General features: G+C 51.4%; 1 protein-coding gene across 1 annotated transcript in view; it reads left to right on the forward strand.

The window, feature by feature from the left end:
* The window catches only part of KCNH6 (potassium voltage-gated channel subfamily H member 6), a 786,325-nt gene that overhangs the window by 465,523 nt on the left and 296,288 nt on the right, over nt 1-24,514 (forward strand). The window contains 1 exon segment of the mRNA XM_085652606.1: nt 12,565-12,764. Within this exon segment, the coding sequence (XP_085508732.1) occupies nt 12,565-12,764 (200 nt within the window).

Genomic DNA, 24,514 nt, shown 5'->3' on the forward strand with positions numbered 1-24,514 from the left:
GATTGTCACAGTAAACACAATGCAAGTGAGGACGGCAGACATGCACCACAGCATGCTCTGGCTGGGAGACATCAGGCATTAACCCCCCTGGGACCCACTCTACAGTACAATGCATGTGTGTCACACCTGGACACAATGCCAGAAGTCCCAGTCACAAAAAAGGGACACAGTCTGTGCTAGTGGACTCTGCACTCACCTGAAACCCTGGTCGCCCATACAGCATGGGGTACTGTGGGAGGATCACATCCAGCAATGCCAGATTCTCCTCCAGGGTGAATGGCTGGGCCCTCTCCACAGACCTTGACATGGTGCCAGGGAATCACGAGCAGCAGCAGTGTTGTACAATCAAAAGATGTGCAGGCAAGTGCTCTCTCATGGGACCTGGCTGCCTTATATCTGCCTTGCTGGCCTGTTTCATGCACAGGAGTACAGAGTGATTGGTCACTCACATTTGCATCCTATGTTTCCTCCAATCCATTTAAACCTAGCACAGTCAGTGGCTTTGCTATTTTTTTTTCTTGAGCATGATGTAAACTCCACAACCACATTGCAACAAAGTAGATTCATTCAAACCGACTTTTGCTGGGCACCTGCTGAAAAAAATTCAAACTTCAAACTTGGTCTCCATGACAACCAGCATGCATGTAGGGCTTTATACTTGTCCCTCATGTGTCCCCTATGTAATTTGGAGATTCACACACAGGTACGGTGCGTTCCGGGGCCCTAGGGCACCCCAAATGCATGGCAACGGCCCGTACACGCGTGTGTACGGTCCGTATCACTATGGGTACGCATACGCGAGCACACCCATAGTGATACGGACCGTACACACGCGTGTACGCTCACTATCACTATGGGTGTGCTCGCGTATGCGTACCCATAGTGATACGGACCGTACACACGCGTGTATGCTCACCATCACTATGGGTGTGCTCGCGTATGCGTACCCATAGTGATACGGACCGTACACACGCGTGTACGCTCACCATCACTATGGGTGTGCTCGCGTATGCGTACCCATAGTGATACGGACCGTACATACGCGTGTACGCTCACTATCACTATGGGTGTGCTCGCGTATGTGTACCCATAGTGATACGGACCGTACACACGCGTGTACGCTCACTATCACTATGGGTGTGCTCGCGTATGCGTACCCATAGTGATACGGACCGTACACACGCGTGTATGCTCACTATCACCATGGGTAGGCCTACGGCAGCACTCCCATAGTGATAGGGAACGTACACACGCCCTCAGAGCGAATGTACGGTGCCTTACACACATAACAGTGGTGACAGGCAGCACACAGAAAGTAATAGAGCTGACATACTTGTCCATGGATGGACATCAAGGCATTGTCTGTGCAGTACTACATGTGTGGGGCACAGGTGTGAAAGGCTGTGATGTGGCACATTACTCCTGAGTTGTGAAGGCAATAGATGTATGATGAGATGTGTACAGATGTTATGTGTGACGGTGCACTATGTGCCAGACATGCCCTTCACTCCTTTGACATGTGTGCATGTCGTACAGCACACTTGAGATGAGCGTCACTGGCATGGCACAGTCAACAACACACGCAAGTGTCCCCTGATGCACGCTACAGGGGTTGCCACATCTGACATGTGACTACCCACGTTGCACGATGTGACTATGTCATGTATGTGTGGTGTGTTCACATTAGCTTGATGTTGGTGTTCCCTCAAAAGCATCTGCTGTTGCTGCAACCAACATGTGTCTGTGTGTAGACGGCCATGGCACACTGTTACGCACACCAGGCCACATGTGGTATCTGATGTAAGGTGTGTATGTATGCATGGGACACGGAGTAGCGTAACAAGGACATGTCTGCATCCTCTCAATGTACGTGTGGTCAGTCATGACATGTACACCTTCATGGCAAGGTGTGTAGGCTGTCCTAGTGAAATGTCATGTGACCTGTGGCTCTAGTGTTCCGCTACCTGTCTCTGCAATCAACATCCTACTTCTGCTGATATGTTGATGTATGTCACTCCTGTATTGCGTCTGGCTGTTCACTTACACTGGGACACAGCTTGTCCCATGCCATGGGATGTGGAGGTTCACAATCTCCGTGTGTAGCTGGGTCTTGGTAGGAGTGTCACCTGGCAGCCATACGTGTCCAGGGCATGTAGCACATACCTGACTCCCTATGTCGCCTATGTGTATTGACAGATTAACATGTGCTCAGTACATATAAATTGTTGTTGTAGTGCACTCACTCTTCCTTGTCACTTCCAAATTACTGCAGAGCGCCACCTCTTCCCCGACCAATTCCGGACTTGGCTGACATGCGGGAGAATGACTGTATACGCTGCTACCGCTTCCCCCAACCGTTGATTGAGGAGTTGACGGCAAGGCTGGCACCACACCTGCAACCACTGCACAGGTATTCCACGGCACTGACACCCAAGCTGAAGGTAATGGCAGCCCTACATTTTCTTGCCACGGGTACCTTTCAATATACCATAGCTCATGTTGGTGGCATGTCCCAGAGCATGTTCAGCCGTGTGCTGCATGATTTTTTAGAGGCCATGTTGCTTCACCTGGAGGAGTTCATCCATTTCCCAACTCCTGAACAGTTGACTGGTGTCAAGCGTGGATTCTATGCCCTGGGAGGGATGCCCCATGTCATTGGGTCCATAGATGGGACACATGTGGCTTTGGTACCACCACAGGCACAGGAGGTAGCGTACAGGAATCGCAAACACTACCACTCCATCAATGCCCTTGTGGTGTGTCTGTCCAACATGGTGATTTCACATGTCTGTGCTCGTTTTCCAGGATCAGCACACGATGCCTACATCATGAGGCATAGCAGGGTGCCTGAAATGATGACGCAGCATGTGTTGTTGATGGGTACACTCTGTCTGTCCTGTATTTTGCGTAGACTTCCAGCCCGACCGCTTCTCCTGTCCTACTTATGTCCATGTGGTTTCCATGTAGGGGACGCTGGCTATCCCAACATGCCATGGCTGATCACACCTCTCCGCAACCCCAGCACGCCGGCCCAGCTCCACTACAACACCGCCCATGGCCGGACAAGGCGAGTGATAGAGAGGACATTTGGCCTCCTGACGAGCCGATTCAGGTGCCTACACAAGACCGGCGGCGCCCTCCCATATGCCCCGGCGAAGGTCTGCAAAATCTTCATGGTCTGCTGCATGCTGCACAACATGGCAGTTGAGAAAGCTGTGCCACTCATCCTGGATCAAGATGATCAGGACCATCCACCTGTGGAGGACGAAGGGCTTGGCAATGGGGCTAGTGATGTGGAGGATGTGGTTCCGCAAGAGGACATCCGGAGTCGGCTCATACGCGACTTCTTTGCTTAGTGGTGAGTACCAGTGTCTGAGTGTGCACGCATTGGTCCCCGTGTGGCATGTGTTGCGATGTGTGTGTCCATCTGCATGTATGCCACGTCAGTCAGAGGTGTGTGTGGATGTGTCACTCGAGTGATGGTGCCAGTGATGAGTGTATTTCCACAGTCATAATTGTGACCTAGCATGTTGTCATCCTTACATGTGTCGAGTACATGCACATGCAAGTGGCTGTGCTTTTTGTGGCTGACTTCTTGAGTGTCTTTCATCCCCAGGTACTTGCGCATGCCGTCTGCTGGTTGCATTGTTGTGGCACTGCTATTCCTCATGGACACGTCATCGTGTGCTGACTCAGCGTTACACGCACGGACAAGTTTGGAAGTCTCCTTAGGGTAAGGGATGCATCAGGGGTGTATTGGGTGTGGCAGTTGTTTACGATGTGTGCACACTGCCCCTGTCGATGTTTGGTTCCTCTGCAGACATGTCACATCACCATGGGACACATTACATGTGGCTGGATACACCTGAATAGATGGTCAGACTTGTTGACAGTCATCTGTAATGGGATAGTGGATTGTGATGATGGCATCAATGTGTGTAACACTGCCCTCGGACACATACGGTTTGCATTGGCTTGACATGGTGTGGGACCTCCACATCAGAGGATCAATGCTGTATGGCAGCCTCTCCGTGAGCAGCAGGGGGTGTTTAGCTGTTACCCGACACTTGTGTGCCAGTTCCAGGGCTATCAAGCATTTGTGGTGCAGAAGGGGGGTGCCAGTGTTGGACCCACATGTTACTCCACATGACCTGTGTATGTGTACTCCGAGTTGCCTCTGCATTCCGGAATACATGACTAATAAAGGTGTCCCTATGCCTCCAAGGTGCCTCTTCTCAGTCAATGTTGGTGTGTTGCCACGGTGCATACGGCATGTCTGGCATGGTTTTCAGTGATAGTGGCTATGTGTCTATTTGTAGAGTAGCAAGATGCAAGCTGTTTGTCTGGGATTAGACTCTGTATTGTGCATGATGTCCATGACTGTGTGGGTATTGTGACATGTGCCATCCCCATGCATCCAACGTTGGCCTGGCCACCATTCTCTGCATCCACCTGACTCAAGCTTGCAGGACATGGTTCTGCCACCTGTCTACACATACCTGGGTGCCCCCCAGGACACTCCACATGATCCCTGACCTCTGCGCATGACTGTTGCTGTACTCAATATGTCTGTCGGCACGGTTGTGCGGCCACCCCCTCAGCTGGTTGGGCCCATCACGGGTGTGTATGGTGCTCCATGTCTGTCTTGCCTAATACATTGTGACCCATGTGTGTCCTGTGCCAGACTCAGGCCCCAGGGTATGGATGGTTGAAGTCATATGAGAACTCAGGCATGGTTAGACGTTAAAAGACACATGTAAGGTAATAATGCAAAATGTAGGCATCATCTCTTGATCGTGTAAGTTTTTATTTGTGTTGGGGTACGTGTTGGGGGGGGTATGACAAGAGGGGCTTTCCGGGTGTGTAGAATCCAAAGTTCACTGGGGGAGTTGGTGTCCTTGCCATTGGAAATCATCAGAGTCCATGCCACAGTCTTTGTCAACATTGGTCAGACAGTGACCAGCAAGTCCATGTGGCAGAGAATGTCATTTGCTGCTGTGCTGCTGTTGGTCCAGTGGGCCAGGTGCCAGGCCAGGTGTCCTGGGAGATGGTGCTGTTGCGCCGACCCTCACGGTCTTTTCCGTGGGCGACCCGCCCTCCTGCGGGAACCCTCAGAAGCAGGCCGTGACGATGTTTGGGATGCTCCGTCGGATGTATCCTCCTCCTCCTGATCCCTCCCTGTGGGTGGTGATGTTCTTCGCCTGGTGGCACAGGGAGGGTTGCCCATGTTGTCGGCTATCCGACGGAGTGAACGGTTAATTCCCGTGAGCACCGTCACGAGCTCAGCCTGTCTGTCCTCCATCCGTCCTTGGTGTCGCAGTTGACAGGCATGTTGCTCCGCATGTTGCTGGGCCTGCTGGGTCTTGATCTCCTCGAGGGTCCCCTTCATCTCGTTGAGGGTGGACACAACCTGGCTCATGCCCGTGGTGTCCTGCCGGTATGTGTCCAGGATGTTTCTTACATGGGAATATACCGGTTCCGCAGACAACTGGTCAGGCTCGCGCCTCCGCCGTCCTCCACTCCCACCACCCCTGCCCACTTGCACCTGGCCTGCCCTTGTGGGCACATCGGGTCTCCGGGACCCCTGAGGGGTGGCATTTGCGTTGTCGTCTGCCTCCTCCTGGGTGCCCGATACACCGTGTTCCTCCTGGTCAGCCTGGCTGCGTTGTGGTGGTGGGGCAGGGATCCTGGATGTCTCCTGGGATGTGGCAGGAGTGGGGTTGGCCCAGTTGTACCTGACGCAGGTGCTGCAGGTGGTCGGACACCAGAGGGGCCAGGTTGGTCGGGGTCGTCCACAGAGTGGTGGGAGTCGTCGCTGCCGGTGGGATCGTCCTCCCGCAGAGCCAGGTCCTGTGAGTCTTCCCCCCCAGTGTTGGGGGGTGATCCACGACGTTGACCTGTGTGTGAGAGAGAGAATGTTATTTTTGTTCCATGCAACATCCATGTTTCATTTGTTTCAAAGTTGGCAAATTTCCTCTGGGTATTTGGATATGTCTTGCATTCCACTCCCAGTGCACTTGTGCATGGGTATGTCCCTTGGCCACAGCTTTTGAGACTTTACCTATGTGTGACACAGTCTTACTTGCTGCGTCAATTGTGACTGCAGTCAGCAGTGGAGTGAGCAGGTGTGGCGAGCCATGCATTGGCGCCTTCCATGTTGCACTGTACGTGGGCACATGGAGTTGTTCCACACACTTATATGATGCAGGTAGCTGGCGTTGTGCTCGTGCACAGGTTGAGACATGGCCCAGTGTTTTGCCATGGAGAAGAGAGGGGGATTCAGGCACTGGCCACCCTTGTCTACATGCACGCAGTCCACCTGCTGACAAGCAGACATTCCCACACCACCCAAGGCTGAATTGGTCTCCCTGTGTATCCCTTTCTCACTCCCTCTCTGTCCCCCTCTCCCTCCCTCCCTGTGTCAGCCTCCTCCCTCTGTCCGTCTCCCTGTGTCTCCCTCCCTCTCTCTCCCCCTCTCCCTCCCTCTGTGTGTCACCCTCTGTCACCTCAGCCCAGCTTCCTAGGCACACACTTTTTGCAGATCTTTGAATGGCCCTTGGCTTGTTCATGTGAGTTTGTTTCTGATCTCCAGGCACCCATTGGGTGTAGTGTCTGTGTCTGCGCTGCTGCTGTGGTGGTGTGTGCTGCCACTCTTTCACAGTGTTGGCTGTTCATTGGCTGCTGTCATGTGCAAAAAGTGCCTTCACCCCCATGTCTTCATGCAAGGCGTCCGCCATTTGCAGGCAAGTCTTTCCTGTGTGGGGACACACTGTTTGTCTGGCTGTGACCTAGGCCATATGGGCAGAGGGCATTGTTGTCTGCTTCTGAGTTGCACTATGTGATTTTTGAGGCCCACACTCCCGCCATCCGGGTTACCGTGTCTTGTGTTGGTGTTTTCTGTGGCCTGTGACTTGGCATTGTCCAGCTGGGTGCATGGGGCATGGTGGCGCTAGTGAACCATTAAGTGGGTCGCACACCGCTCGTCATACTAGCAAGTAGCCCTATAGGATTCTGGACAATGAAGTAGCAGCGGCGAGTACACCTAAGCTACGAGTGTTAAATAAATGCCATCCCTGGACACGTGTTTCGAGGTAGTTGCCTCTCGTCAGCAGGGAGCAGGTCTGTATGTGGGGTGCCGGTAGACTGCCAAATATACAAGGTTAAATACCTTTCACGGCGCGCGGGTGCGGGATCCTGACTCGTCAGCCGTTTAGCTCGAGGGAGCTTTAAAGTCAACCATTAAGTGGGTCGCACACCGCTCGTCATACTAGCAAGTAGCCCCATAGGATTCTGGACAATGAAGTAGCAGCGGCGAGTACACCTAAGCTACGAGTGTTAAATAAATGCCATCCCTGGACACGTGTTTCGAGGTAGTTGCCTCTCGTCAGCAGGGAGCAGGTCTGTATGTGGGGTGCCGGTAGACTGCCAAATATACAAGGTTAAATACCTTTCACGGCGCGCGGGTGCGGGATCCTGACTCGTCAGCCGTTTAGCTCGAGGGAGCTTTAAAGTCAACCATTAAGTGGGTCGCACACCGCTCGTCATACTAGCAAGTAGCCCCATAGGATTCTGGACAATGAAGTAGCAGCGGCGAGTACACCTAAGCTACGAGTGTTAAACAAATGCCATCCCTGGACACGTGTTTCGAGGTAGTTGCCTCTCGTCAGCAGGGAGCAGGTCTGTATGTGGGGTGCCGGTAGACTGCCAAATATACAAGGTTAAATACCTTTCACGGCGCGCGGGTGCGGGATCCTGACTCGTCAGCCGTTTAGCTTGAGGGAGCTTTAAAGTCAACCATTAAGTGGGTCGCACACCGCTCGTCATACTAGCAAGTAGCCCTATAGGATTCTGGACAATGAAGTAGCAGCGGCGAGTACACCTAAGCTACGAGTGTTAAATAAATGCCATCCCTGGACACGTGTTTCGAGGTAGTTGCCTCTCGTCAGCAGGGAGCAGGTCTGTATGTGGGGTGCCGGTAGACTGCCAAATATACAAGGTTAAATACCTTTCACGGCGCGCGGGTGCGGGATCCTGACTCGTCAGCCGTTTAGCTCGAGGGAGCTTTAAAGTCAACCATTAAGTGGGTCGCACACCGCTCGTCATACTAGCAAGTAGCCCCATAGGATTCTGGACAATGAAGTAGCAGCGGCGAGTACACCTAAGCTACGAGTGTTAAATAAATGCCATCCCTGGACACGTGTTTCGAGGTAGTTGCCTCTCGTCAGCAGGGAGCAGGTCTGTATGTGGGGTGCCGGTAGACTGCCAAATATACAAGGTTAAATACCTTTCACGGCGCGCGGGTGCGGGATCCTGACTCGTCAGCCGTTTAGCTCGAGGGAGCTTTAAAGTCAACCATTAAGTGGGTCGCACACCGCTCGTCATACTAGCAAGTAGCCCCATAGGATTCTGGACAATGAAGTAGCAGCGGCGAGTACACCTAAGCTACGAGTGTTAAACAAATGCCATCCCTGGACACGTGTTTCGAGGTAGTTGCCTCTCGTCAGCAGGGAGCAGGTCTGTATGTGGGGTGCCGGTAGACTGCCAAATATACAAGGTTAAAAACCTTTCACGGCGCGCGGGTGCGGGATCCTGACTCGTCAGCCGTTTAGCTTGAGGGAGCTTTAAAGTCAACCATTAAGTGGGTCGCACACCGCTCGTCATACTAGCAAGTAGCCCCATAGGATTCTGGACAATGAAGTAGCAGCGGCGAGTACACCTAAGCTACGAGTGTTAAATAAATGCCATCCCTGGACACTTGTTTCGAGGTAGTTGCCTCTCGTCAGCAGAGAGCAGGTCTGTATGTGGGGTGACGGTAGACTGCCAAATATACAAGGTTAAATACCTTTCACGGCGCGCGGGTGCGGGATCCTGACTCGTCAGCCGTTTAGCTCGAGGGAGCTTTAAAGTCAACCATTAAGTGGGTCGCACACCGCTCGTCATACTAGCAAGTAGCCCCATAGGATTCTGGACAATGAAGTAGCAGCGGCGAGTACACCTAAGCTATGAGTGTTAAATAAATGCCATCCCTGGACACGTGTTTCGAGGTAGTTGCCTCTCGTCAGCAGGGAGCAGGTCTGTATGTGGGGTGCCGGTAGACTGCCAAATATACAAGGTTAAATACCTTTCACGGCACGCGGGTGCGGGATCCTGACTCGTCAGCCGTTTAGCTCGAGGGAGCTTTAAAGTCAACCATTAAGTGGCTCGCACACCGCTCGTCATACTAGCAAGTAGCCCCATAGGATGCTGGACAATGAAGTAGCAGCGGCGAGTACACCTAAGCTACGAGTGTTAAATAAATGCCATCCCTGGACACGTGTTTCGAGGTAGTTGCCTCTCGTCAGCAGGGAGCAGGTCTGTATGTGGGGTGCTGGTAGACTGCCAAATATACAAGGTTAAATACCTTTCACGGCGCGCGGGTGCGGGATCCTGACTCGTCAGCCGTTTAGCTCGAGGGAGCTTTAAAGTCAACCATTAAGTGGGTCGCACACCGCTCGTCATACTAGCAAGTAGCCCCATAGGACATGGTGGCGCTAGTGGCATGTGCGTGTTTATGGAGTGTGGTTGAGTCATGCGATAGCTTTGGGGTGGTTGCGTGCATGATTGTGAGTTTGGTTGTGGATGACGTTCCCCCCATGTGAGGTGAGTTGTTTGTGTACTCACCAGGCTCTCTGAGTCCTTCTACTCCCTCCACTGCCACCACCGGCAGTATGGCCATCACCTTCTCCTCCCAGGGATGGTATTGTACGCGTCTGCGGGCCGGCCCTCCTCCAGTGATGTTGGCCTGGTTGTGGTCGTCGGTCATTTTGCGGCGGACCGTCCTCCGCAGATCGTACCACCTGGCTTGGCATTCATGCCTGGACCTTCTGGTGGACGCAACAGCATTCACAGCATCGACAATCGTCTGCCACATGGCTGTTTTTTCGGAAATGCTGGTCTGTCTGACCAATGTTCCAAAGAGGTGTGGTTCGACTCTGAGGATTTCGTCGACAAGGACCTCCAACTCTTGGCTAGTGAACTTTGGATTCTTGTTAGTGGGCATGGTGAGGGGTGTGGGTGTGGATGGTTGTGGGGGGTGTGGGTGTGGATGGTTGTGGGGGGTGTGGGTGTGGATGGTTGTGGGTGTGTGGGTGTGGTTGTGCAGGTGTGTGAATGTGATGAGGGGGTGTTTGTGAAGGTGGTTGTGTGAAGGTGTGCAGGTGTAAGGTGTAGTGGAGGTTGTAGTATGGTGCAGTTGTTTCTCTGTGTGGTCTGGCAGCAGTGGGTCTGTTGCAATGGATCATGGTTTGTGTGTGTTGGGCCTTTTTATTGGTCCATTGGTGGGTGTGGCTGTGTTTGAACTTTGGGTGGGTGTGTTATAAGGTGTGGTTGTGTTTTGGGCCTCTGTTTGGGAGTTTGGCAGTTGCAGGTCAGTGAATAGGTTGTATGTGTGCTTGTTGGACATGTTTTGTGGCTTTGTGCGATTAGAATGGAGTCTTCTTGTGTTGTTTTGCTTTGTCCTGGTTGTGTACTTGTGTTTTTAGCGTCTGTACGGTGCGTACATCGGCCATTTTCTTGTACAGTGCTGTCCTTGTCTCTGGCTTGGTACGACTCGTACATGCGCGATGTTGGGTGAGGGTGCTGGTGTTGGGGCCTGGGGTGCGCTCCGTACTTAGACTGGTGGGGTGGGGGCACGCTCCATACATAGGCGGGTGAGGGTATGGGCCGTACGCACGGGGGTGTACATACACGGGTGGGGGTTCGACTCGTACATACACAGGTGTACATACACGGGTGGGGGTTCGACTCGTAGGTACACGGGTGTACATACACGGGTGGGTGTTCGACTCGTAGGTACACGGGTGTACATACACGGGTGGGGGTTCGACTCGTACATACACAGGTGTACATACACGGGTGGGGGTTCGACTCGTACATACACGGGTGTACATACACGGGTGGGGGTTCGACTCGTACGTACATGGGTGTACATACACGGGTGGGGGTTCGACTTGTACGTACACGGGTGTACATACACGGGTGGGGGTTCGACTCGTAGGTACACAGGTGTACATACACGGGTGGGGGTTCGACTTGTACATACACGGGTGGGGGTTCGACTCGTACATACACGGGTGTACATACACGGGTGGGTGTTCGACTCGTAGGTACATGGGTGTACATACACGGGTGGGGGTTCGACTCGTACGTACACGGGTGTACATACACGGGTGGGGGTTCGACTTGTACATACACGGGTGTACATACACAGGTGGGGGTTCGACTCGTACATACACGGGTGGGGGTTCGACTTGTAGGTACACGGGTGTACATACACGGGTGGGGGTTCGACTCGTACATACACGGGTGTACATACACGGGTGGGGGTTCGACTCGTAGGTACACGGGTGTACATACACAGGTGGGGGTTCGACTCGTACATACACGGGTGTACATACACAGGTGGGGGTTCGACTCATACATACACGGGTGGGGGTTCGACTCGTACATACACGGGTGTACATACACGGGTGGGGGTTCGACTCGTACGTACACGGGTGTACATACACGGGTGGGTGTTCGACTCATAGGTACACGGGTGTAGATACACGGGTGGAGGTTCGACTCGTAGGTACACGGGTGTACATACACGGGTGGGGGTTCGACTCGTAGGTACACGGGTGTACATACACAAGTGGGGGTTCGACTCGTAGGTACACAGGTGTACATACACGGGTGGGGGTTCGACTCGTACGTACACGGGTGTACATACACGGGTGGGGGTTCGACTCGTACGTACACGGGTGTACATACACGGGTGGGGGTTCGACTCGTACATACACGGGTGTACATACACGGGTGGGGGTTTGACTCGTACGTACACGGGTGTACATACACGGGTGGGGGTTCGACTCGTACATACGAGGGCTGGGGGGGTGGTTGGGCGCGTACATACGGGGGCTGGGGGGGGTGTTGGGCACGTATGCGGGCACATGTCTCCATGGTTGCTATAGGAGTTCGGTGCGGACGGTGTTTTTTCCATCCGGTTGTAACATCGGACGCACGGGATGGATCGTACTTGCGCGGTCGGACTTCACTTTTCACATGTGTACGGTAAATCGTCCGGGGACGTGTCGGACACATTTTCCGACCCGAGGACGTGTGGGGAATTCTTCCCAATGCGATTCGTGTGGACTTTTTCCCATGCGAATCGTAGTTGGCAGTTTGTACGGCACTTGTACGATTCATACGGTAAAAAGACCGGATACGAGTCGTACGGGGAATTTTTTTCCAGGATCATAATCGGCACCCAAGCATTAGGAATACAGTTTTTATTGGTGTCTCAAACACAGGCAGCCGAAGTAATACCCTGAGAGGGCTAAAGTAGATATGCACAATGCCCAAGAGCGCTGTGCAATTTGTATACAAATTGCTATTTAGCATGAGTTCCACCTATCACCCTCTTGACGTGCCAACCTGCCCCAACCAGACTCGCTCCACCACAATACTAATCTAATTTTGACAATGACTCCTAGTCTCAGTCCTAGCATGCTATTTTATTATACACTCTATCGGAACCACGTACAACTCTTCTTCTCACTTCCATATTTGGAAATGTGTCAGCCATCATCCAGCGGCTCTACTCAGGCACCGCCCGCTATCACACTCAGATGCTGCGGGTGAAGGAGTTTATCAGATTCCACCAGATCCCGAACACTCTACGCCAACGACTTGAGGAGTACTTCCAGCACGCGTGGTCATACACAAATGGCATCGACATGAACGCAGTGAGTACTGAAGGGCCCTCTGTTGCCCACGTCTAACTGAATGTATGGAAAGCGTGGAGATGCACACAATATCATTCAACTGAGTGGGTGTTTTCCCCCTTCTAGGCGCACAGTGTGGCTCTTTCCACCTTATGTAAAATTAAGTTAACAGTCCAGATTTTCCATTGGCTCACGATTTATGCTCACATTTCTATTCCTCACAGACCAACTTACAACCTCATTTTGCTGTTTTCCATCACTTCTGAATCAATCCAATTAACATTTTAGTGTCCCCTCCTCATGCCTTACCCCTGCTGCATGTAACCATCTTCATCTGACTGCTCCACTGCTTGCATTCCACCAGACCCCTTTTCTTCCCCCTCTGCCCTCTCTTACTTCTGAGGATGCCTACTCCTCTCTTCTGTTTCTCACATTATACTCCACTTTCTATTTTGTTGTCCTTAGTATTTGCCTCCTGACACTCTCAGCCCTACGACACATCCCTGGTACTCCACAAAGAGCAGTGTGTAAATGTATGTGCTACTGAGATACGTGTTTGTGTGTCACCTGCCAGCTTTCCAAGTCGTGGATTCAAATCATGATGAGGCGACTTCAACTGGCCAAGAGGAACTCTAGTTTGTAGCCTATTTGCAATTGTGAACTGTTCATAGTATTGTTTCATCTTTTCTTTTATCTGATCCACATCCCTTCATACATTACTCACTCCTACCCTTCACCCTCTCCCTTCTCATCTCACCCTAAACCACTTGAAACTCTCTTCAATCACATCCCTCACTTATCCCACAGGAGCCTCTCCTCCTCACCCAACAAGCTCAACTCCCTCAACTCTCAACTTGATAGAGCGTCACATTATTCTGAAATTTGTAGGGTTGCATCATATTCACTGTTAGTCCGCACCCACATATTAATCGACGTAGTTTAGGTGTGACATAGAAATGTATTAATAGGATCGTTTAACATAGGTGTGATTAGAAATGTAACCATGCTTTTCATGAAGTGAAATGTCGTAGATTATTGCAAATGTATTTTAGTAAACGCATAATGTTTGATTTTCACGTAATGCAATGTGTTAGTTTAAACGTGCGCCATGTTAAAGTTGCACGTGCAGTTTGCTTATTCACGCATAAAAAGAATAATGAACTAATGCTTAGAGTGTGATTTAGTAATGTGTTTAACAGTGTAAAGGCCTGATCGCATATACGTTTAAAGAGAAAGGCCTGTTCATTTTCTTATGTTAGCTAAACGTTGTAGGTCGAAAATGATTTCCCTTGGCAAAGGCTTTGGGTTTCGGGAGAATGGAAAATCTTAGAGAAGAGAAAAGTTTTTCATTCCCATGTTTCTGGTGCAGGTGCAAGGACATTTAGCTCGTTAGAGAGACTAGGTCTTTGTTTTAGGAGTTAGGATGGTACGAGAAGCCAACAGGGGAGTACATTGGAATGTGCGGATGATACTTTCAGCGGAGCAGGTGCCTGCGACCCAAGGTCAAGCTAACCGTCGTTGGATGGAGTACAAGTTTCACTGGAAAAGTACTGGAAGAAGACCCGGCTGAAGAGGTGTGCCGAAGGGCGTGTTCTACATTTTTGGGATTTTGTATTAGAGACAGTGCCCCGTGGGTTGAGGAGTTGAGGTTTAGATGGGAAGCTAGAAGGAGCATCTTAGAACGAGCTCTGACTAAGTGAATGTACTTCTAAGGAAGTCTTCACTTCTGACACCTTTGTATTATCTTGCCTGGGAAGGGAATTGCTTGGTAGGGATGTCACCTTAGAGATAGAGTAGGGAAAGGCTAACTGTTTTTCTTTTAGGCTAATGGTCTCAGATATAGAAATTGGACTAACTATTGTTTTATTGATGCTTTTGAAATTGATTATCCTTTTTATTCTAAGTCGTATGAGACTCTTGCGTAGAATTTCCTTTGTTTTGGTACCCATTTATTTTCTTCACCTTGTATTGAGGTGTTTGGATGTGCATTTATTCCTGGTTATAATAAAATGTTAAAAATGTAGATTCGGAGTCAGTGATCCTTTGGAACAGAAATTTTATTTGGTTAACGATGTATTAAGATTGGAATTTTCTCCCCTCTACACTATTTAGCAGATAAAAAGATCCTGGCGACTTGAGAGGATTCTTGGAGTTCACCAGGTAGGCAAGAATCCGGTCCTATCAGTTGGTAGCAGAGTAGGATGGTTATCTCTGATAGTGAGGGGAGATCTAGATCAAGATAAGAGATTTTAGAGGCCCATAGAAGTCAAGTGATGGTGACTCATCGGATGGTGAGCGGCGGACGACGGCGGCTGATGGAAATTGATGGAGAGTAGCGGTGCGGCGGATAGCAGCAGTTCGTGGAGGAGTGAGTATGAATAGGGTGAGATGTTTTGTAGATTGCGGTGTTGATTTGAATGTGTGATGTCTTGCGGAGTTTGAGTGAGTGTTGAGTGATTGTAAGATCAGGCTGTGAGCGTACGCAGCCCAGGAAAATCTTAGGCTCGACGAGTAGCTTAAGTGATTGTGGTGTAGAAGACACCCGCAGTAGATTTTGTTGACCACCGAAAGGTGATCGTGAGACGTCATCAATTACCCGGACCGAGATAGGGGGTGCGAATGTGTGAGTGCGTGAGTAACCGACGCTGGTCGTGGGTTGTTGTATGTGGAATTTTGAGTGATTGCAACCTATCAGTTGAGGCGATTGTCCGGTCGTTTCACGGACAGACAGTTGCCAGTTGAGGTCAACAATTTCGAGAGACTGCCGGAGACGGTCAGAGAAGTGAGTGTCCGGTCGTTTCGTGGACAGATAATGGCTTCAGAGTGTGAATGGGACGAATTCAAGGGTGAGACGTGAATTGTGAAGGAGGGGAACAGCTGCGAGCGGAGGAAGCGTGACGTCAGAAGGTGTCGCGCTGCGATAGGTTGGTGTGAGTCGCGCTGCTATTGGTGGATTGACATCAGGAAGTGAACGAAAACATTGTGTGCGATCGAAAATTTGTTCATCATAAAATGTTTTAAGATTTTCTGAGAATTATGTAGAGGTGACAAACAAGTGGTTACTCGAGGGGGAGAAGAAGCCCCTCCTGAGGATACTCCGGCGCATTATATGGCAAGAAATGTGGGGTTGTATACTATAATTTGGCTTGAAAATTGGCATAAAATGACTCATGAAGAGGGAGAACTAGCTTTCCCACGATATGGTACTTTCAGGTTGGAGGTGTTGTATCAGTTGAAATCTGTAATGTCTTCGTTGCGACCTTTGCCGAGACCAACTCAGTTTGAGGCATTGCATACATGGATCAGAGCAGCACATGACAGGAAAAGAGATCAAAGTCAAGAAAGGGTGAAGAAGTCAATTAAGGCATTCCAGGATGCGAGGTGGGATGCACAAGAGAAGAGGTGTAGAGTAGAAACGATAGAGGGAGACAGGTTGTACCCACTACTAGAGAAGACAGACAGTGTTAAGGCAATGAGTGTAGATGATGATTGATGACAGTGATACAGATGACAGTCTAGTAGAGAGGTTACTGTCTGAGAGACCTCCTGCCTACAATCCAGATTCCTATGAAGGGAAGTCGGCTCAAGCAGAAGGGACTAGCGGATTACAGACTCAGTCAGAGGTGAGAGTAGAAGGGAAAATCTTGACAGGAACTGAGGGCATGAAAAATCAGTCTGTAGCAAGCACAGAGGTTGGGAGAGGTGTGAGGTTACCAATCAATCAATCAATCAATCAAAGCATTTATATAGCGCACTACTCACCCAGAGGGTCTCAAGGCGCTGGGGGAGGGGGGTCCGCTATTGCTCGAACAGCCAGGTCTTGAGTTGCTTCCTGAAGGCGAGGTGGTCCTGGGTCAGGCGGAGGTGGGTCGGAAGGGAGTTCCATGTCTTGGCGGCGAGGTATGAGAAGGACCGTCCCCCTGTGGTGGCTCTTCGGATGCGGGGGACGGCGGCGAGGGCGTGGCCGGTCGATCGAAGCTGGCGTTTGGGAGCGTAGAAGTTGAGGCGGCTGTTGAGGTATCCTGGGCCTTGGTTGTGTAGGGCTTTGAGTGCGTGGGTGAGGAGTCGGAAGGTGATTCTCTTGTTGACCGGGAGCCAGTGCAGGTCTCTCAGGTGTCCGGAGATGTGGCTGCGACGGGGGATGTCCAGGATGAGTCGTGCTGAGGCGTTCTGGATTCGCTGGAGTCTCTTCTGGAGTTTAGCGGTGGTTCCGGCGTAGAGGGAGTTGCCGTAGTCCAGACGGCCTGGGTGACCGTCTTCCTGGTCTCGGTGGGGATCCACCGGAAGATCTTACGTAGCATGCGCAGGATGTTGAAGCACGACGAGGAGACGGCGTTGACTTGTCTGGTCATGGAGAGGGAGGAGTCCAGGAAGAAGCCCAGGTTGCGTGCGTGGTCTGTTGGTTTGGGCGCGCTGCCTAGGGCGGGGGGCCACCAGGAGTCATCCCAGGCGGAGGGTGAGGATCCCAGGATGAGGACTTCCGTCTTGTCCGAGTTCAGTTTCAGGCGGCTGTTCTTCATCCATTCGGCTACCTCTTTCATCCCTTCGTTAAGGTTGGCTCTGGCGGTGGCGGGGTCGTTGGTGAGGGAGAGAATCAGCTGGGTGTCGTCGGCGTAGGAGATGATGTTGAGGTTGTGCTGGTGTGCGATGTCTGCGAGGGGGCTCATGTAGACGTTGAAGAGGGTTGGACTGAGCGAGGAGCTTTGAGGAACGCCGCAGATGACTTCGGTGGCTTCAGATCTGAACGGGGGGAGGTGGACTCTCTGTGTTCTTCCGGCGAGGAAGGAGATGATCCACTCCAGTGCCTTTTCCTGGATTCCGACGTTGCTGAGTCGCTGCACTAGTGTACGGTGGCAGACAGTGTCGAAGGCCGCGGAGAGGTCTAGGAGGATGAGGGCTGCTGTTTCTCCGTTGTCAAGCAGTGCTCGGATGTCATCGGTGGCTGCGATCAGGGCGGTCTCGGTGCTGTGGTTGGCCCGGAAGCCAGACTGCGAGAGGTCGAGGGAACCGTTCGTCTCGAGGAAGGCGGCCAGCTGCTTGTTGACGGTCTTCTCGATGACTTTTGCAGGAAACGGGAGCAGCAAGATGGGGCGGTAGTTCTTGAGGTCGGTGGGGTCGGCTGATGGCTTCTTTAGTAGAGCGCTGAGTTCGGCGTGCTTCCAGCTCTCCGGGAAGGTAGCGGTGTCGAAGGAGGTGTTGATGATGTCCCACAGGTGGGGTGCGATGACAGCGTCGGCCTTGTTGAAGACGTGGTGAGGGCAGGGGTCGGTAGGAGATCCGAAGTGGATGGAGTTCATCGTGCGGACGGTGTCTTCGGTGTTGATCGGAGTCCAAGCGCGGAGGGTGGTGGTGGGGGGCGGTGGTTCGGTCGTGGCGTGCGTCGGTTGAGTGCTGAAGCTGTTGTGTATGTCCGCGATCTTGTTGTGGAAGTAGGAGGCGAGGGAGTTGCAGAGATCTTACGAAGGGGTGATGTCGTTGTTTCCGGCGTTGGGGTTGGAGAGCTCTTTAACGATGTTGAAGAGTTCCTTGCTGTTGTGTGCGTTGTTGTCCAGTCGTTCCTTGAATGCGGTTTTCTCGGTGGCGTGGATGAGTTGGTGGTGTTTTCGGGTGGTGAGCTTGAGGGCAGTCATGTTGTCCGGTGTTGGGTCTCTGCGCCATGTCCTCTCGAGGGCTCGGCAGTTCTTCTTGGAGCTCTTGAGTTCGTCGGTGAACGATGGGGCTTTCTTGCTACTGGGTCTGCTAGGCGGGGTCTTCAGAGGGGCGAGGTCATCTGCGCAGTTGCTGATCCACTTCGCGAGGTTGGTGGCCGCCTGGCTTGGGTTCGTTGCGCTGGTGGGAGGGTTCATGCTCAGGGAGGTCGCGAGCTGGTCGGCTGTGATCTTGTTCCAGCTTCTGCGTGCAACCTGTTGCTGGTGATGGTGGATCGTGGTCCTTCTGAAGCTGAAGTGGACGCAGCTGTGGTCCATCCAGTGGAGTCCGGTGGCGTGGCTGAAGGCGATGTCCTTGCTGGATGAAAAGACAGGGTCGAGTGTGTGTCCGGCATAGTGGGTGGGGGTGGTGACCAGCTGCTTGAGTCCCAGGTTTGCGAGGTTGTCCAGCAGGGTGGTGGTGTTGCGGTCGTTGTTGTTCTCCAGGTGGAAGTTGAGGTCCCCGAGGAGGATGTAGTCAGCGGAGAGGAGGGCGTGCGGGCTGATGAAGTCGGCGATGTCTTCGCTGAATTGTGTACGTGGTCCCGGGGGTCTGTAGATGAGGGTGCCTCTGAGGGTGGTCTTGGGGTTGATGTGGACCTGGAAGTGCAGGTGCTCGGCGGGTGCGAGGGTGTCGTTGGTGTTGGTCTTGATGCGGATGGTGTTCCTGTGGATGATGGCGATGCCTCCTCCGGTCTGGTTGATGCGGTCCCTTCGGATGATCTTGTAGCCGTCTGGGATGGCGATGGCGATGTCGGGCGCTGAAGAGGCGTTCATCCAGGTTTCCGTGAGGAAGGCGACATCTGGTGAGGTTGTGTCGAGCAGGTTCCAGAGCTCGATGGCGTGTCTGTGGACGGAGCGGGTGTTGAGCAGGATGCATTTCAGGTGGCTGCTGCTGTTGCTCGTCTTGGTCTTGGTTGGTGCTGGAGTAGTGCTGGTCCGGATGCAGGTGAACTTGCAGGCGTTGCAGCAGAAGGGTCCGTGGGTGCGTCTCGGGGTGGCTCGGTAGCATCCTGGGATTCGGCCGGCGTTGAGTGCGTTGAGGGTGGCGGCGTCGTACGTCCGGCGGGTGGGCTGGGGTCTGCGGGGGCCAGGGGTCCTGGCGCTGGGCGCGGGCCAGGCGCGGACGGGCGCAGACGGGCTTACCTTTGGCGCACCTTCGGCGCTCAGTCGGCGCTCCCGCTGCACGCGTCCGCTGCGCGGTCGCTCTGGGGGTGTCATAAGAAGGGGGACGAGAGGGCGGTTCAGCTGGGCGGCGGGAGCGGTTCGGCCAATGGGCCGGTGGTGGGCGGGGCCTGTGGCGAGCTGCGGCGGGAAACTGGCGAGCGGGCGGTTCTGCGGCAAGGCTGGCAGGCAGGAGCAGGAGGCGGCAGGAGGAGCAAGGGGGTGACCCGGCCGGATGCTTTAAAGGTACCGGTTACCATTGGACCTATTGTTTCAGTTTACGACCCAGATCAAGAGAAGGTTGGTAGTCTAGCGCAGTCGACCGCAGGATCAAGGAGTGTGGTAGAGGGAAATAGATCAGTGAGGGGGATGGAGCAGACTCCAAACCCTATTGAATGGAGTACGCCATTGCCAGCTACAGCGGACTCTTCTAGGGGACAGGTGGATGCGAGATCAGTAAGATCAAGGTCTTTGGCAGAGTCGAGGTCGGATCTGAGGATGTGGGTACCTCCTAGTAAGGGTGAACGAATGGTAGAGAGTGAGGAGCGAGGCAAATCAGGAAACAGACCAGTCTCTAGGAATATGACAGAAGAGAATAGACCTCGAGAACAGGACTGCGAGTATGGCGAACGGAATGGGTCAGTTTGTCGAGAAATACTGAAGGGAGCTTTGAAAGGGAGAATGTTAGATGTAGTAAGGTTGAAAGCAGAAGTAGATGAAATAATAAGTGGAAATTTGCCTCTTGAAAGAACGTACATGTATGAGCAAGATGAGTTACTTTTTGTAGCGAAGGACGTGACTCGCAAGGCAAGGACTGCACATGAAAAATTGTCAGAATTGGCTAAAAGGTACGAGGTGGACCTGTCTAAAATGAAATCATTGCAGGGAAGCCATAGGTTACAGTACAGCGACCAAGAATTGGAAGAGAAAAGGGTCATGGGATTGAGGACTCATATCAAGGATTTGATTATAGCAATGCGTGCATGGATCATGCTTGACAAATGGGAAGAAAGGTGGTCTAAGAAGAAGAGTTCTAAAAAGACGATAGGAGAGATGCCACCTCCAGGTGGGGGAATGATGGATGTAGAAATTTCCCTTTACGAGAGGTATAGAATGGAGGATATGTGCATGTGCGTTGGAGTAGGGGTGATTTGGCTGCATTTACGAACGATTTTCCCCGCTTACGGGAGAAGCCCGTCGAGTGCTACAAGCAGGTTGATCGGTTTAAGATCTCAAAGGTGTTGTGGATTGATTTGAACACGTCATTTGGCATTGTGGTTCAGAGCGATTTATGGTCGGCATGTAAAATTGCTGTTGAATGGCCAACTTCAGAGCCTGAAAGGGATCTTGTTTCGAATGGTCCGTCACCCATAGTCATGAAGAAGTTCGAACAAGTGATTACGTGGCTGAAGTCGAAAATTTCACCTCAGGATATTGATTTGGTCAAAATAGATCGGACAGTGCAAGAACCAAAAGAGACAGCGCATGAGTATTATGAAAGACTCTTGCAGGCCTTTAAGCAGTACAGTGGATTATATGTCTTGGATATAAAAGACATGGGACAGTTTGTTTCGAAGTTTGTGTTGGGATTGAGGCCAGAGGTTAGTCTCCTGATACAGCAACATTTGATTTGCTGGCAGAATAAGCCGGTGGATGAGATTTTGCGGTTTGCCAGGTACTGTAGTGATGAGATAGAATTGAAGCACAGGAAGTTGAAGGACAAACTGAGGCTTGTTCAGATGCAAACGGCTCAGGGTCAGCCTAGTGGAGGGTTGTTAGGAAGGAAGCAGGGAAATAACCAAGGAGGAAATCAGAATGTCCAAGGTCAGGGAAGACCCAAGTCAGTTGATCCCAAGACAGGGATGGATGTGGCGACATTGAAAAAGACCACTGCGTGTCATCTTTGTCACCAGGTTGGACACTGGAAACGTGAGTGTCCCTTGAACCCAATGAATCAGGTGCAGCAAGAAGTAGAGATAGCTCAGGTACCTGTACCTGAAGTAGTTCCCACAGTGACTAGACCTAGGATGGTGAAAGGGGGGACTAGTCCACAGGTGCAAGTTCCTCAGTCACCTAGAGTTCAAAGTGTTCAGCAAGGAGTTCGAACCTATCAACAGATGCCCTTGTTCGAAGGGTGTGAGGAGTTCGGTCCAGACCTGTTGGCATGACGGTGCCTGAGAGGGGAGGAAGACTGCACGCTTGGAGCAGTCTTGGAGGTAGACCAGAGGGGACCATTTGTAGAAGCAGATATTGATGGTCACCCTACCACCTTTTTGGTTGACACTGGTGCTTCCCGGTCTACTGTAAGATCAGCAGTAGTCCCTAACCTACCCCTCTCGGGACAATCAATCCAAGTTGTTGGTGTAGCAAATAAGAAATTGACTAGTCCATTGACAGAGCCAATTCCTGTGAGAATAGGAACATTCCGAGACCGACACCAGTTCGTGATGTGTGTGACTCGAGTCCAGTTTGCCTGTTAGGAAGAGATCTGTTGTGCAAGTTGAATTGCACCATTTATTGCACACCGAAGGGAGTTGAAGTGCAAACAAAGGATGATGATGCGACCTTCAAGGTTGCAAATCAGCGCATGTGTATAGAAATGTACCCGGCGCTGACAGTAGAGGAACTCCCACTTGATTTGAGGGATTCTGTGTCACTTGATGTGTGGGACCTCAGTGGAGAAGAGATCGGATTGGTCAAAGGAGTAGAGCCAGTGAAGATTCAGGTCAAGCCGAATGTAGAATTTCCTAGGATGCCCCAGTACAATTTGTCACCTGAGACTATTGCAGGGATAAAACCTGTAATTGAGTCTATGATTAAGCAGGGAATTTTGAAAGAGATCATGGGTAGCCCATGTAATTCACCTATCATGGGTCTACAGAAACCAAGAGGAAAATTCAGGATTGTGCAGGACCTGCGAAAGGTCAATGAGATAGTTGTTCCATGTTGTCCGGTGGTACCGAATCCATCTGTGATCCTGTTTCAAATTCCATGTGAAGCTGAGTGGTTTACAGTGATTGATCTGTGTCAAGCATTCTTCTCGATACCACTCCATGAGGAAAGACAATTTCTTTTTGCTTTCCGGCTGGAGAATCGTGTGTTAACGTGGTGTCATATCCCACAGGGGTACATAGAGAGTCCATCGATCTTTAATCAGATCTTGAAGAAGAATCTTGAAAGTCTTGTGTTGCCGCAGAACTCTGTTCTGGTGCAATACATTGAAGACTTGCTCGTTGCTTCAGAGACAGAAGACGCTTGCAGAATAGATACCATTGCTTTACTGAATCATTTGGCTGAGAATGGACACAAGTTGTCCCCGAATAAATTGCAGTACTGTCTGAGTGAAGTACAGTATTTGGGTCACAGAATTAAGAAGGGCAGGAGAAGGGTGTCACCAGATCGCATTGAGGCTATTATGAATATGCCTGTGCCCACCACCCAGAGAGAAGTCAGATTGTTCCTGGAGATGGTTGGCTATTGTCGCCAATGGATTCCCAACTTTTCCTTTGAAGCGAAGCCTTTGCAACGGCTGATGCACAAGGATGTGAGTGATCCTGTACCATGGGCCAATGATTGTTTGATGTCATTTTTGAGGCTGAGTGAAGCCCTGTGTCGTGCTCCAGCTTTGGGGATGCCTGATTACAACAAGGCATTCACATTGTTCTGTTGCGAGAGAGAGGGTTGTGCAATGTCAGTTCTGACTCAGAATCATGGAGGTGTCCGTAGACCAGTTGCCTACTTTTCAGCTACATTAGATCCAGTAGCTTCTGCGTTGCCCGGATGTCTCAAATCCGTTGCTGCAACAGGTGTCAGTATTGAAAGATGCGAGAGAATAGTAATGGGACATCCACTTACAGTTTATGTGCCACATTCTGTTGAATTGTTGATGACGAGGACCAAAACACAGCACCTCACGAACAACAGATTGACACGTTGTTGGAAACGGGTAGCGTGGTGCAGAGCGGGCGGGCCAAACTCCGGAGGAAATGTGCAAAGCATCCACGCAGTACACACAGGCGACACACAAGGCACACTACAAAAAGAGACACTACACCAGTTGAGGTAAAAAATAACTTTTGTATTGTCCAAAACCACAAGGTGTCAATAGGCAATCTCTGTACTGCGCCAACTGGCGCTCGGTTAACATTTACAGGGGGGGAATTATGTACAGGGCAGGGCCAATCGGGCCCCTGCCGGAATCATTGCGATTTAGAAGATAGTAAAAGTAAATCCATTAGCTGCAACCTGCAATAAAGTCAACTCAGGGCATAACCATAGGCGTTAGTCCGGACCACCTGTAATAAAACACATCATGACCTGACCATATCCCTTAACAACCTGGAGGTCCCCTGAGGCAGGAATCAAAATAGGCAGTTCATCCACCTTAAAACCTGGCATCTAGACATAGCGCTGCATACAACACATGACTAGCACTTTAAATCATAGCCATTGACATAGCGCTTAAGAGCATGACATTTGAATATAGTGCCGCACATATCATGGCGAAAGCGCTTCAAAACATAGCCATTGACATAGCGCTTAAGAGCATGACATTTGAATATAGCGCTGCACATATCACGGCAAAAGCGCTTCAAAACATAGCCATTGACATAGCGCTTAAGAGCATGACATTTGAATATAGCGCTGCACATATCACGGCGAAAGCGCTTCAAAACATAGCCATTGACCTAGCGCTTAAGAGCATGACATTTGAATATAGCGCTGCACAACTAGCATTGACCATAGCGCTTTAAATATGGCACTACACCTGGCAGATCAATGGCGCTTCAGATAGGGCCCTCACTGGGAGCATTCAGCATAGCAAGCTCTTGGGGCAGTAGACTTGGCAAGCTCTGGGAGCATCAACCATGGCCAGCCACTGCAGCGCTAGGCATTGCATTTAGTCCGGGCAGATCCGTG

The sequence above is a fragment of the Triturus cristatus genome, chromosome 1_1, assembly GCF_964204655.1.
Source record: "Triturus cristatus chromosome 1_1, aTriCri1.1, whole genome shotgun sequence".
In the NCBI taxonomy this organism is placed as follows: Eukaryota; Metazoa; Chordata; class Amphibia; order Caudata; family Salamandridae; genus Triturus; species Triturus cristatus.